Here is a 12,036-nt window from a genome sequence, read left to right on the forward strand (position 1 = left end):
CTCCACACACACAGACTCCTGTCTGTAGTGTCCTCCCTGGACACATGGGAATCTGTCCACCATGACAGACTCCCACACTCACTCTCATGTGCCAAACACACCTCCATTAAGTAGCCTGAAACCACACCCAGAACCCATCACATGATTAGACATGTGGTTGTGACATCACCACAGGTCCTGACACAAACATAGACAGGCATGGTTATGCCCCTTACCCAGGGGTGAGGTATATGGGTAGCCAGACCCTCCCATCTCTCATAGCTACCCGTAACCCGGACCCAAATATACTACACAATTCCTTATTACTTTATGAGCATTACAGAAAACACTCCGGGTCACATCACAGCGACAAGCCTTCTCTGTGATACATACCTCCCGTCGATTAGACACCCTTTAGCCACTCTACACTATGTACACTCATACAACCTGCTTATTGTTCTAAACTGAAAAATGAGGCATGTCAGCAAATTTACATGAGAGAGAGCGGACAAAATAGAATAGCGCTGCTTGACCCAATCTTTTATATTTCTTGTGATAATCTTCCATGACTATGCGTTTTCAGCAGTGTGACAATGGGCATATTTTTTTTCTGACCAATCAATGTAAATCGAAACACAAGCTGTTTGAAGTTTTAGGGACCTGAGTAATTTCATTTGATTCAAATCAAATTTGATTTGCTGTAGTTCGATTTGCTTCTCTCTAGCGAGTATCAATGTTTTGTTTTGCTTTTTTGCTCAATTCTAGGACCATTAATACAAACACTGATTCATCACACAGAGTTTTGCAAAAAATGTTATGCCTTTTCCAGTTTCACCCAGCTCCACTACAATAGGTTGAGCTGGAAAGGGACAGGGGAGGAACAGAGATGTGCCACCACAGCCCATCTAATTCATGATGAACTGTAGGGTACCTTATGGCAAAAATCATACTCCAGTCTTTGACTGGCATAAGATTTGTGGCAAGGTGCAAGGTGGCACACACCATTTCTCACAGAGGTTACCACTGGTCACTGAGGCTGCATTCCCAGCTGGGCTGAACTGCGGTGACCTCAACACCATGGGAAAAAAATGACTGAGTTCACCACAGTTGAGCTGTGTGAGACATGTATTGAAATGCATGAGACCTCTCATCTTTACACTGGCATCTTGCCGATCAGACCCTACTGGTGGCTGGGTCTAACAGGCCATCATAGCTGGCAGACATCTTTTGACTTCCGGCTGCCATGACGATCCTTGGCTCCCCTGCGATCATGTCGCAGGGGTGCCGGAAGTGTGAGAGAAGGAGCCCACTGCCAATCTGGAGTATAACACAGAATTAACATCATTGACACCTGAGGCAATCACGCCACGATGATGTGGCCAGTGCAGATCAAGCATTCTGCATCGGAATCCCGATGATTGGAGGTGTCACAATATTGTATGAAATGTAATATGATTTTGTAGCTTTGCCTGTCAGACCCATGCTGCGGGCTAAAAAAACCCTTCTCTCTGTGTTTGTGTTTGCTGAGATATGGACGTGTAGAAAAGGTTTTATTGCTAGCTGTAAATTCCAGGCTCTGGGTAACTTACTCATCCCTCCTCCCATCTAGATTCAGCTAGAACTGGTATAGAATTTCCCAAAATCCATGAAGTCCTTTGTTCCAATATTGTAAGATATTGGGCCAACTATTTAGGCTAGGAAAATAAGTACATATTGCTAACGTCCATCAGCGGATCTGTCAAACACTGTAAGCATGAGCCTCTAGTTCAAACAGGGACAGAGTACAGATTTCTCTGGAACCGGGCATCACAATGAGCCCGAATTTAGTATCATTAGAAAGCCAATTGTAAAATAAGAAGAATGCTGGGTGTGTTATGATTCTGACACGTTCTGGAGTGGAGATGCTAGCATTATAAGACTTTGTGTTAAATTTGGTAACTCTGATGAGAGGGGAGGGCGATGTTAACTCAACCCCTTTAGTGATGTCACGAGGCTCCAGGTTTTGAGGGACTCCATTTAACCCAGCCTTCAGTCTTAGTCTGAGTTTTACCAGAGGAGTCTTACCTGAAGAGCCCTGACTGCTAGCCCTGATGAACTGGGACATATGGGAACTCCGCCCACTAGCCTGGTTGCCTGCAATGTCCTGAACACATGTCAGTGTTATTTTCTCAGTTAACCCCTGTTATTTTTATAATTGCCTTGTACATATTTTCAATTGTCTCATATTGTAACATCTTTATATGCCTTTTTGTAAACACTGCCTTAATTTTTTACAGAGTAAAATATCTAAATACTAGTTTCGTTCTCCTGTTCTAAAACGTACCTTAAGTCTTCTGAAGGGAATTACGCTACTGTTTTGGGTTAGCTTCAGACCCGTTTAATCGAAGCTGGTGGCAGTATACCTTTGTTCTGTGCCTTTGGGAGTCGTTGTAGCGACGGCGGCATTGATAATTATTGTTCCTGCCTGAATGGGAGTAGTTATATCGCCTCGCTGCAGCATGCCCAATAGCCAGTACAAAGCAGGCAGCCTTCCTGGCGACTAATTACCCTAGGTGCAGTACCTAACCTTACCAGATGGTAAGGGGGTGCCAGAGAGCTGCAAGTTCAAGCGGAACTGTAAAGCGGGATATACATAAATCCCTGCAGTTCGTGGTATATTGAAGAGCAGTGGGATAACTAAAATAAGCCCCTGCTGTAAACTAAGAGGTCAATAGCCTTGTGTGTGTTTTTTCATCACATTGTAGCAGTGGAGGGATAACTAGGATAAGACCCCCTGCACATGCTAAAGTCACCCCAATCCGTGATGTAGGGGTGACAATCACGGTGTGAATAATGACAGGAGGTATACGGGGGTCCATAATCAAACATCGGCTCTGCGCAAAACCAAGCAAGTACTGTCATTTATTTACCATCAGCGGTTGGGTAGCGGTTAACTGTGAAAGGAGTCAAAATTATAAACTTAGTAGAAGAGCCATCTAAGAACTCAAGGGCTTATATATGCTGGAGGCAATCCATGTACCGTAATTGATTTTAGACCCATGAAGAGAGGCGACTTAATCCTTGCTGGTCCCATCATCAATAAAGAGTTTGAATCCACCATCAGGTCTCTTTTTACCATTTTTTTTCAAAACATTTTATTAGACTATTATTTATACATCTTACACAGCCATTTTCATCAGTTTACAATTTCTTGGAAAAACGCATTGCCTCTACCCAGTAGTACAGTTTATAGGGCAGCAATCAGAATAATTTTCTGCTAATGGACGCCATAAAATACTTCTGTTTTCTGCCGAACAATAATTAGTTTTAACTAAAATGGATTGCTTTTAGCATGATCAATGAAACACAGCAAGGGTTGTGTATTTAGCTCCTGTAATTTGTCTGAAAGGGCTTTTAAAACATAACTAAGTGTATTTTAACTTTAAAGGTAATTACAAATAAAGCATATGTCAGACTGCCAATTTACTCCAAGGTGCTCACTGAAAAGAATGCCTAAAAAGCTGTCTGAGGCTTGTTTTTCTTTCCATAGAAAAAAATAATCTCTTCTCCTCCTAGCACAATGCAACTTTCGCCTTTTAAATGTTTTATACAATTCATTATTAGTAGCATTTTGCATTGCAGAAATGATGCATTTGCTCTCTTACTGACTCCGTTACATTAACTTTTTGCCATCAACTCCCTCCACTCTTCGTAGCACTGGAGTGGAAAGAATACCTCCAAAATTGATCACATTAATCTCTATTACATTTTTATTCTGCCACTGCACTATACACTGGAGTTTTACTGATTGAACCCATATTTCTTTGCATGAAGCCGAAGAAATCTAAACAGCAATTATCATTATATCGAAGATAACACTTTGTATTAATTTAAATAATTTAGAAAAAAAGTAATACGTCTCTATATCAAAGTTTTTCCGCAACGATAATCTAGCAGTGTTCTAAATGAGTGCTACTTTTAAATAGCTTTAGGAAATGAGCTGTAAATCTATAAAATAATTGTATCAGATATATTGCAAGAACAAATAGGCATTTAGTCAAAGAAGACAAAAAACTTCTAAGTGGTTATTGACTATTTGTGAGCAACCGCCTAAAGTCTTTACTGGGAATTAAATATAATTGTTTTCAGGGCTCTCGGTGAAAATAGGAAATTTTTTAAAGGTGTCGTATATGGAATGTAAGTGCTGGTAGTTTCTCTAAATACAGCAATTTTTCAAGCTTTCAATATATCAGATATTATTAGACATGTTTCTCCTCTCTAACAGATATGAGTAAGTATTCTACGAGGACATTAGCAGAAAATGCTATTGAAGAGAATTAAGCCTCGGGCTATGTTAGATTATAGAATCTAAATACAGTGCAACTTTTTTATGTTTGCTTTAGGGCTATATTTACCTTTGAGATCTACTTATTGGCGGAACGTATGTTTCTTTTCGGAGCTGAAAATGCAGAGACTCAGAGAGAATGGGCCAAGGCAATATCTAAGGTAATGCTGATAATTATCCGATAAAGTTAAGCCTAAGGCATTAGCATGAAATAAATTGGCGCTGTTAACAGTAGGCCCTCTAAGGAATCAGCTTTAATGTTTTTAATATATTCATTTACCGTATATATATTTTGCAGTGTACTTTATTATGTGCAACATTTTATTTTATCTTCTTGTTATTTTTTTTTTTTTTACTGTGCTAAAGGGAAAATGCATGCATAACCTGCTAGAAATCTGCTAATGTGTATGATGTTGCAAATGGATTTTTCAGATAAAAGGGAATACAACCGACTTGGTGTGAAATGAACAAATTTACAGGATTATTACAATATGTCAGGGATAGAAAATATGCATGTGATTAAATGGAAAAATTTTCAGAAAAGATTTCCAAAATTAACATATCAATTGCTAGTGTATTGTCAATATCACTTACCATTTAGTTCAAACTCCTTCCAGGGGCGAAAAGTGAAAAACAGAAGAATTAATTGCTTTCCACCTCATGTAGTCAATGTTATTTCGAGGAGTGAACAGGGCATTTGCTTTAGAAACAGTAGTAAAACGTAGACAAAATATAAAATTCAATCATCCTAGGATGTAGAATAGCTTGTGGTAGAACAACTTAACGATTCTAGATAATCCCTTTGATCAGTAGCAGACATGGTTAGAAGAGTGCCACTGGGCAAGAACAATATATTGTCCCTTTCTAGTCCAGTGGCTCATCATAAAGAACAATTACATAAGCATTGGTGGTGGATATAAGTCCCCTTACATTTTGGGTCCTGTTGCAGGTGTATAGGTTACACAGGTAGTACTTCCACCCTTGTCAAAAGGGTTAACCTGGACCTTTCCATTAATGGTATAAGCTTATGCTTAGTTATGGAGCTGCACAGCACTGCGCCATAGACTATATAGTGGCTGCGGCTGGGTACTGCACATCTGCCACCTATTGAATTGAATAGGTGGCGGATGTACACTACCTGGCTGTAGCCACTATTCCATTGATGGAGTTGCGCTGTGCAGCTCCATAACTGAGCAGTGCATTAGCTGCTGACTGGAACGATCCGGCTGAGGACAAAGTTAGGGATAATAACAAATCCGAAAAAAGTGTGTAGTCAATCACATTAAAAAACAAAGAGAAGCCAGGGGACACAAGGGTCAAGACAGTGAGAGGATTAATCAGGAGAATAGTCAGGAAGTCAAAACACAGAATTACAATCCAAGAATGCACCAGTGAAGCCCCCAAATATCATTCAATAGTTACATAGCCACATCAAGTGACAGAATACAGGGGATTTAGATATAGCATGGAATCACCAACTGAACCTGTCTCTTGACTCGTCCACTGACAGTTCTTGTGATTGGCCCCCAGAAAATTCAGTAAGTCTGGTCAGGTAGTTCCAGCACTGCCCAACTTCTCTGTCACAGATGTCCAGCACTAGAACAAGTTCACATAACAAGGGCAGATAACTGTGACAAATATGTGATAAAACATTATTACCCACACTGCACTAATACAATTCTAGTTAGAACAACAAATGATGCTAGCTTATACATGCACGATGCGTCAGTATGCTGCATTTAATGAATACATGAACTCCAATATACCTGTAAACATTAAAGACACTTAACGTTTTTTGATAAATAAGCGCAAAAGTCATCCAATCACGTCAAGGTTACCAAAATACGGATGGTCCCTAAAATGTTATATCTCTCCATGTGCCCAAAAAAGGCTCATCTGAATGGGGAGTGAAATAAGTCCAGGCATAGATCCCAATAAAAACCTTGTGTGGAAAAGATGGATGGATAAGGGTGCGTAGTCCTGGGGGTCATCTACCCCTATATGTAAGAAAAATAAGGCTCTCACAACTGAAGTATTGTCTATTTTCTTTCTTTTTTTTCCATTTTCTTTCCTTTATTTTTCTCATGTTTTTCTTTTTTACTAATTTTCTTTTATTTGTAGACCAAATGATGCTCATATTTACTGTTTAATGACTTACTATCTACATTTCTATATATCTTATTATTTTTTTCCTAGAATTTTGTTCCTACTGTAGATGAATATTTAACAGAGTTAGAATTTGATTTAATTGGATGCTTGTGCTACAAAGACACATATAGTCTTATGGAATGGAAAGAAAGCTGGTTTGCCTTGGAGAAAACCTGTCTACACTACAGTCATGGTCAAGCGGATGTTCAAGGAGACATAATTCAGCTAAAGAAACTGAAGGAACTGAGTAAGGGCATATATCCATTTTATTCTATAAAAGTTATATATTCACTGCATATTTACATGGTAAGCTGCAGTAGCTATGATGGCAGCACCTGGACTAAAGTATATGGACCTTTTTAGAAGAACTTTTGTTTATTTAAATTCATGTGTTTTTGGCCAATAATAATTTTTGCAATTGAGGGTCTTATAAAAGTTTGAACAATTTTGCTTCAATAAACTTTTAAGTATCATTGTTCATTGTTGAACAGAAGAATTACGTACTGTAACAGTTAGTCTGTCAGTGATTACATTCTGAAGGAAGAGTTTGTACTCCTTTTTTATTAAAGGGTAAATTAAATCAGTATTAGAGGAATTAGACCTTTTATTGATGATATTGAACTGATATAATTTCAATACAGAGAAAACTTCAAACATTTCGAATTCAACTTGTAACATATCTTTTTCCTAGCACAAAGTTCAACAATGATAAATGGAGAAAAGAGGAATGTTGTGTTACTGGTTGAAAATGGAAGGTAATAATTTCATTAAAAATATGTTACATTATTTTTGCATAAGGTGTAGAAAACAAATATGACAAGTGTGAGGAACCATTTTTCACTTTTTAATTAAACAGCCACTATTCCCAAACATAAGGTATAAATATCTTCTCAGACAAATATAATTCTATGACCTAATTGAATTTTAAGTACAACAAAACTTTCTTGAATATTTCGATAATATGAGCCCCTTTAAATGACTTGTAGACCGGTGGGGTTCTGGATTGTGAGATCACCACTGTTCTTCAGACAGCAATGCTCCTGCAAGAAAGTGCAAACTGTTGAGAACATATAAGAGCTCATACACTGCTGTCTGTACAATCTTGCATGAGCTGAGTGCTTCTGCTCTGAGATATGAGTATTGGATCAGAACCTCAAGAACCTTACAGCCCATCTACAGGGACTTCAAAATAGCCCAAAACATCTGAAAGTTTAGTTACTTTAAAGGACTACTCCTTGAAGTCTTAAAGTTTGCATATGTCTTGTTCAGAGAGGTCTGAGGGGCATCATGACACTGATTCATAGAACACAAAAGAGAAAATACTTGTGCTATTTATCACTTTTCCAGCTCTTCTACTAGGAGTAACAGTTCCGGTACTTTGTGTAATGATCATCCACATTTGCTATAAAAACCTGTAAAGTCACAAGACTATCCCATCCTATTGTTGTTCTAACTTAGCCAACAATTTGCCCAGTTTTTGCCTATGCAAATAAGGCATTCTGAAAAGGAAGTTTATTGTTGGATGTGAAGGAAGATAAATCCAGGTTGAATTAACCCCTTCACGACATGCCCCGTACTAGTACGGCGCATGTCGTGTCTCCCACTTTGATGTGGGCTCCGGCGCTGAGCCCACATCAAAGTCACGACATGTCAGCTGTTATGTTATGTGCGCGCAATAGCGGCAGGTGGAATCGTGATCCACCTGCCGCTATTAACCTGTTAAATGCCACTGTCAAACGCTGACAGCGGCATTCAACTACCGTTTCCGGCCGGAAATGAGCGCATCACCGACCCCATCACATGATCAGTGATGCATCAGAGCAGTAACCATAGAGATCCTTGAGACCTCTATGGTTACTGATGCTGGCTAGCTGTGAGCGCCACCCTGTGGTCGGCGCTCATAGCAAGCCTGCAAATCAGCTACATAGAAGCGATCTGATGATTGTTGCTATGTAGCTGAGCCGATTGAGTTTTGCCAGCTTCTAGCCTCTCATTGAGGCTATTGAAGCATGGCAAAAGTTAAAAAAATGTTTTAAAAAATATGAAAAAAATAAAAAAGTTTAAATCACCCCCCTTTCGCCCCATCCAAAATAAAACAATAAAAAAATCAAACCTACACATGTTTGGTATCGCCGAGTTCAGAATCGCCCAATCTATCAATAAAAAAAGCATTAACCTGATCACTAAACAGCGTAGCGAGAAAAAAATTAGAAATGCCAGAATTAAGTTTTTTTGGTCGCAGCGACATTGCATTAAAGTGCAATAACGGGCTATCAAAAGAATGTATCTGCACAAAGGTGGTATCACTAAAAACGTCAGCTCGGCATGCAAAAAATAAGCCCTCACCCGACCCCAGATCACAAAAAATGGAGACGCTATGGGTATCGGAATATGGTGCAATTTTTTTTTAGCAAAGTTTAGAATTTTTTTTCACCACTTAGATAAAAAATAACCTAGACATGTTACGTGTCTATGAACTCGCAATGGCCTGGAGAATCATAATGACAGGTCAGTTTTAGCAAAAAAAAGCCAAACATAAAACAAGTGTGGGATTGCACTTTTTTTTGCAATTTCACCACACTTTGAATTTTTTTCCCATTTTCTAGTACAAGACATGGTAAAACCAATGGTGTCGCTCAAAAGTACAACTCGTTCAGCAAAAAATAAGCCCTCACATGGCCATATTGATGGAAAAATAAAAAAGTTATGGCTCTGGGAAGGTGGGGAGTGAAAAACGAAAACTCAAAAACGGAAAAGGGCCGCGGCGTGAAGGGGTTAAAACATGAAGGTGAGGTAGGTGGTTTCTTAGTGTACCACTAAATAGAGGGAGCACAATGAATTAAAAAAACAGGGTGCAACTTATCAAAATAATTTTGCAAGAAAACTGTAGTGAAACAGTTGCAAATGTGACTTTTGCTGTTCTTATTTGAGCTCCAACAACTTTTGAAAAAGTGTGGAGCTCAGCAGAAGTTACATGGCCTTTAATGAGTTGTCCATTCTTCTGATGAAAGTCTGTAGTGGCTGCATGCTATCAGGATTCTCCAGTGTTGCATGCATCAGCGGGTGACACGTGACCGCTAGTATGTGATTTGCAGACTTTCAGTCACATTCCAACTAGATGTGCTCATCCTCACTCAATTCACTTGTAGTGAGTGAGGCAGAGTGCATCTAGTCGGGATGTGACCGCATGTATACAAATCACTTACGTGTGGGGTCACGTGATTGTCCATTCTCAGTGCAAGCACCGGAGAATTCTGACAACATGTGGTGCACACACTGTATGGATTCAAAAGACTGCAGTCACATAGAGTGACTTCACACTTTCATCCCAAGCATGGACAACCTCTTTAACTCCTTAACCACCGGCAATTTTCCGTTTTTGCGCTTTCATTTTCATTTTTTTCTCATTACGCCTTTTACTTATCAGAATGATTCATTTTATATTTCGATAGTCTGCTTTTTTCTGAGCACAGCAATCCCAAATATGTGTATTTTTTTAATTTATTTATTTTAAATGGGACAAAAGGGGGGTGATTTGAACTTTTATATTTTTTACATTTGTTTAATAGTTTTAAAAACTTTTTTGTACTTTTCACTTGTTTCAATAATTTCCTTAGGAGACTTGAAGCTGTGTTCTTCTTATCACTTGCGCTACACATAGCAGGGCTTCAGGCCTGCTATGAGTAGCAGAATTGATCATCTACTACAAGCACCCGCCATGGGGCAGCGCTCATAGCAAACCATCAATGACAACCACAGGGGTGTCCGGCAGACCCCGGGTTGTCATGCCAACCCTTCGACGCTCCGCGATTATGTGACAGGGACTTTGATAGGCGGGGTTTGTGATGCCTTTCCTACACGTGCATGTTAAATCCCGATGTCAGAGATTGACAGCAACATTTAACATGTCAGCAGCCGCGAGTGGATATCGATTCCACAGGGAGTTTTTAGGGGCACATGACAGCTGATCAGATCAGTTGTCATGTGTCTGAAAATATGCAGGCTCAGCACTGGAGCTCACATCAAGGGGAGGGAGGCGACCTATGACACATAGGTACATCATAGGTCGTAAATGGGTTAAAGGGAATCTGTCAGTAGGATTAACCCTATTAAGCTATCTATATGGGCATGCAGATGTAAGAAGCTAAATAAAATGATACCTTGGTATGTGCGATCCAATTTCATATTCCAGAGGTATCCATGTTTTTCTTATGTGGCTGTTAAGATTTATGAGCCGGACATTGATTTGCATGAGAATCTGCCTCCAGAGCTTATTTTTAATAAAAGGAGGTGTCACCAGTGTGAGACATGTAACATACAGTTACATATAAGCAAAATGTGGATTTCTCTGGAAAAACATACTATATCTCAGATATCAAAGTATCTTTTTATTCATCTTCCTATGTCCTACATACCCACATGGATGGCTTTGAAGGGTTAATCCTACTGACAGATTCCCTTTAAGTGTACCGGCAAGTTCATTATAATTTGTGCTGTAACGGTAGCATAAATTTTAGCCAAAATGTACTCCAATCTATGTACAGAGTACATTTCTATCTCTAGCACATGACAGGTTAATGGTGCAATTCATTTACAACATCTTTCTCCAGCAGATTGTGGATCAAGACCCATAGACAAAAATACCAGTCTTGTTTAATCTGCCCCATGGTGTCTTTTATATACGGGAAGAAGAGACTGGAGTGGAGGGAAATGGGAGTATAAATTATAACTAAGGACACTAAGGATTGGTTGTAAAGGGGGATTAACAAAGTGATTTGTACAGTGAAAAGTGATTGTCCACCCAGAAGATATTAGGTTCATTTCAGGGACCTAGAGAAGTTGGAGGCACTTAGAAAACATTGCCTAGGCATCAAGAAAGTTTGCTCAATGTACCATTATGGCAGCCTTAAGGTACCTTCACACGAAGCGACGCTGCAGCGATAGCGACAACGATGTCGATCGCTGCAGCGTCGCTGTTTGGTCGCTGGAGAGCTGTCACACAGACCGCTCTCCAGCGATCAACTATGCCGAGGTCCCCTGGTAACCAGGGTAAACATCGGGTAACTAAGCGCAGGGCCGCGCTTAGTAACCCGATGTTTACCCTGGTTACCAGCGTAAAATCTAAAAAAAACAAACAGCACATACTTACATTCACGTCCCCCTGCGTCCACTTCCTGACTGACTGAGCGCCGTACAGTGAGAGCAGAGCGGTGACGTCACCGCTGTGCTGCTTTCACTTTCACTTTGCGGCGCTGAGTCAGAGGAGGAAGCAGACTGCAGGGGACGCAATGTGAGTATGTGCTGTTTGTTTTTTTTACATTTTACGCTAGTAATCAGGGTAAACATCGGGTAACTAAGCGCGGCCCTGCGCTTAGTAACCCGATGTTTACCCTGGTTACCAGTGTAAAATATCGCTGGTATCGTTGCTTTTGCTTTCAAACACAACGATACACAGCGATCGGACGACCAAATAAAGTTCTGGACTTTATTCAGCGACCAGCGACATCACAGCAGGATCCTGATCGCTGCTGCGTGTCAAACGAAACGATATCGCTAGCGAGGACGCTGCAACGTCACGGATTGCT

General features: G+C 39.9%; 1 protein-coding gene across 3 annotated transcripts in view; it reads left to right on the forward strand.

The window, feature by feature from the left end:
* Positions 1–12,036, forward strand: part of ARAP2 (ArfGAP with RhoGAP domain, ankyrin repeat and PH domain 2) — a 441,859-nt gene that overhangs the window by 237,393 nt on the left and 192,430 nt on the right. For all 3 annotated transcript variants that reach the window (XM_077279928.1, XM_077279930.1, XM_077279929.1), the window contains 3 exons: positions 4,362–4,464; positions 6,500–6,698; positions 7,143–7,206. In XM_077279928.1, coding sequence (XP_077136043.1) covers positions 4,362–4,464; positions 6,500–6,698; positions 7,143–7,206 — 366 coding nt within the window. The remainder of the gene's footprint in view (positions 1–4,361; positions 4,465–6,499; positions 6,699–7,142; positions 7,207–12,036) is intronic.

Source organism: Ranitomeya variabilis, chromosome 1 (genome assembly GCF_051348905.1).
Source record: "Ranitomeya variabilis isolate aRanVar5 chromosome 1, aRanVar5.hap1, whole genome shotgun sequence".
Taxonomy (NCBI): Eukaryota; Metazoa; Chordata; class Amphibia; order Anura; family Dendrobatidae; genus Ranitomeya; species Ranitomeya variabilis.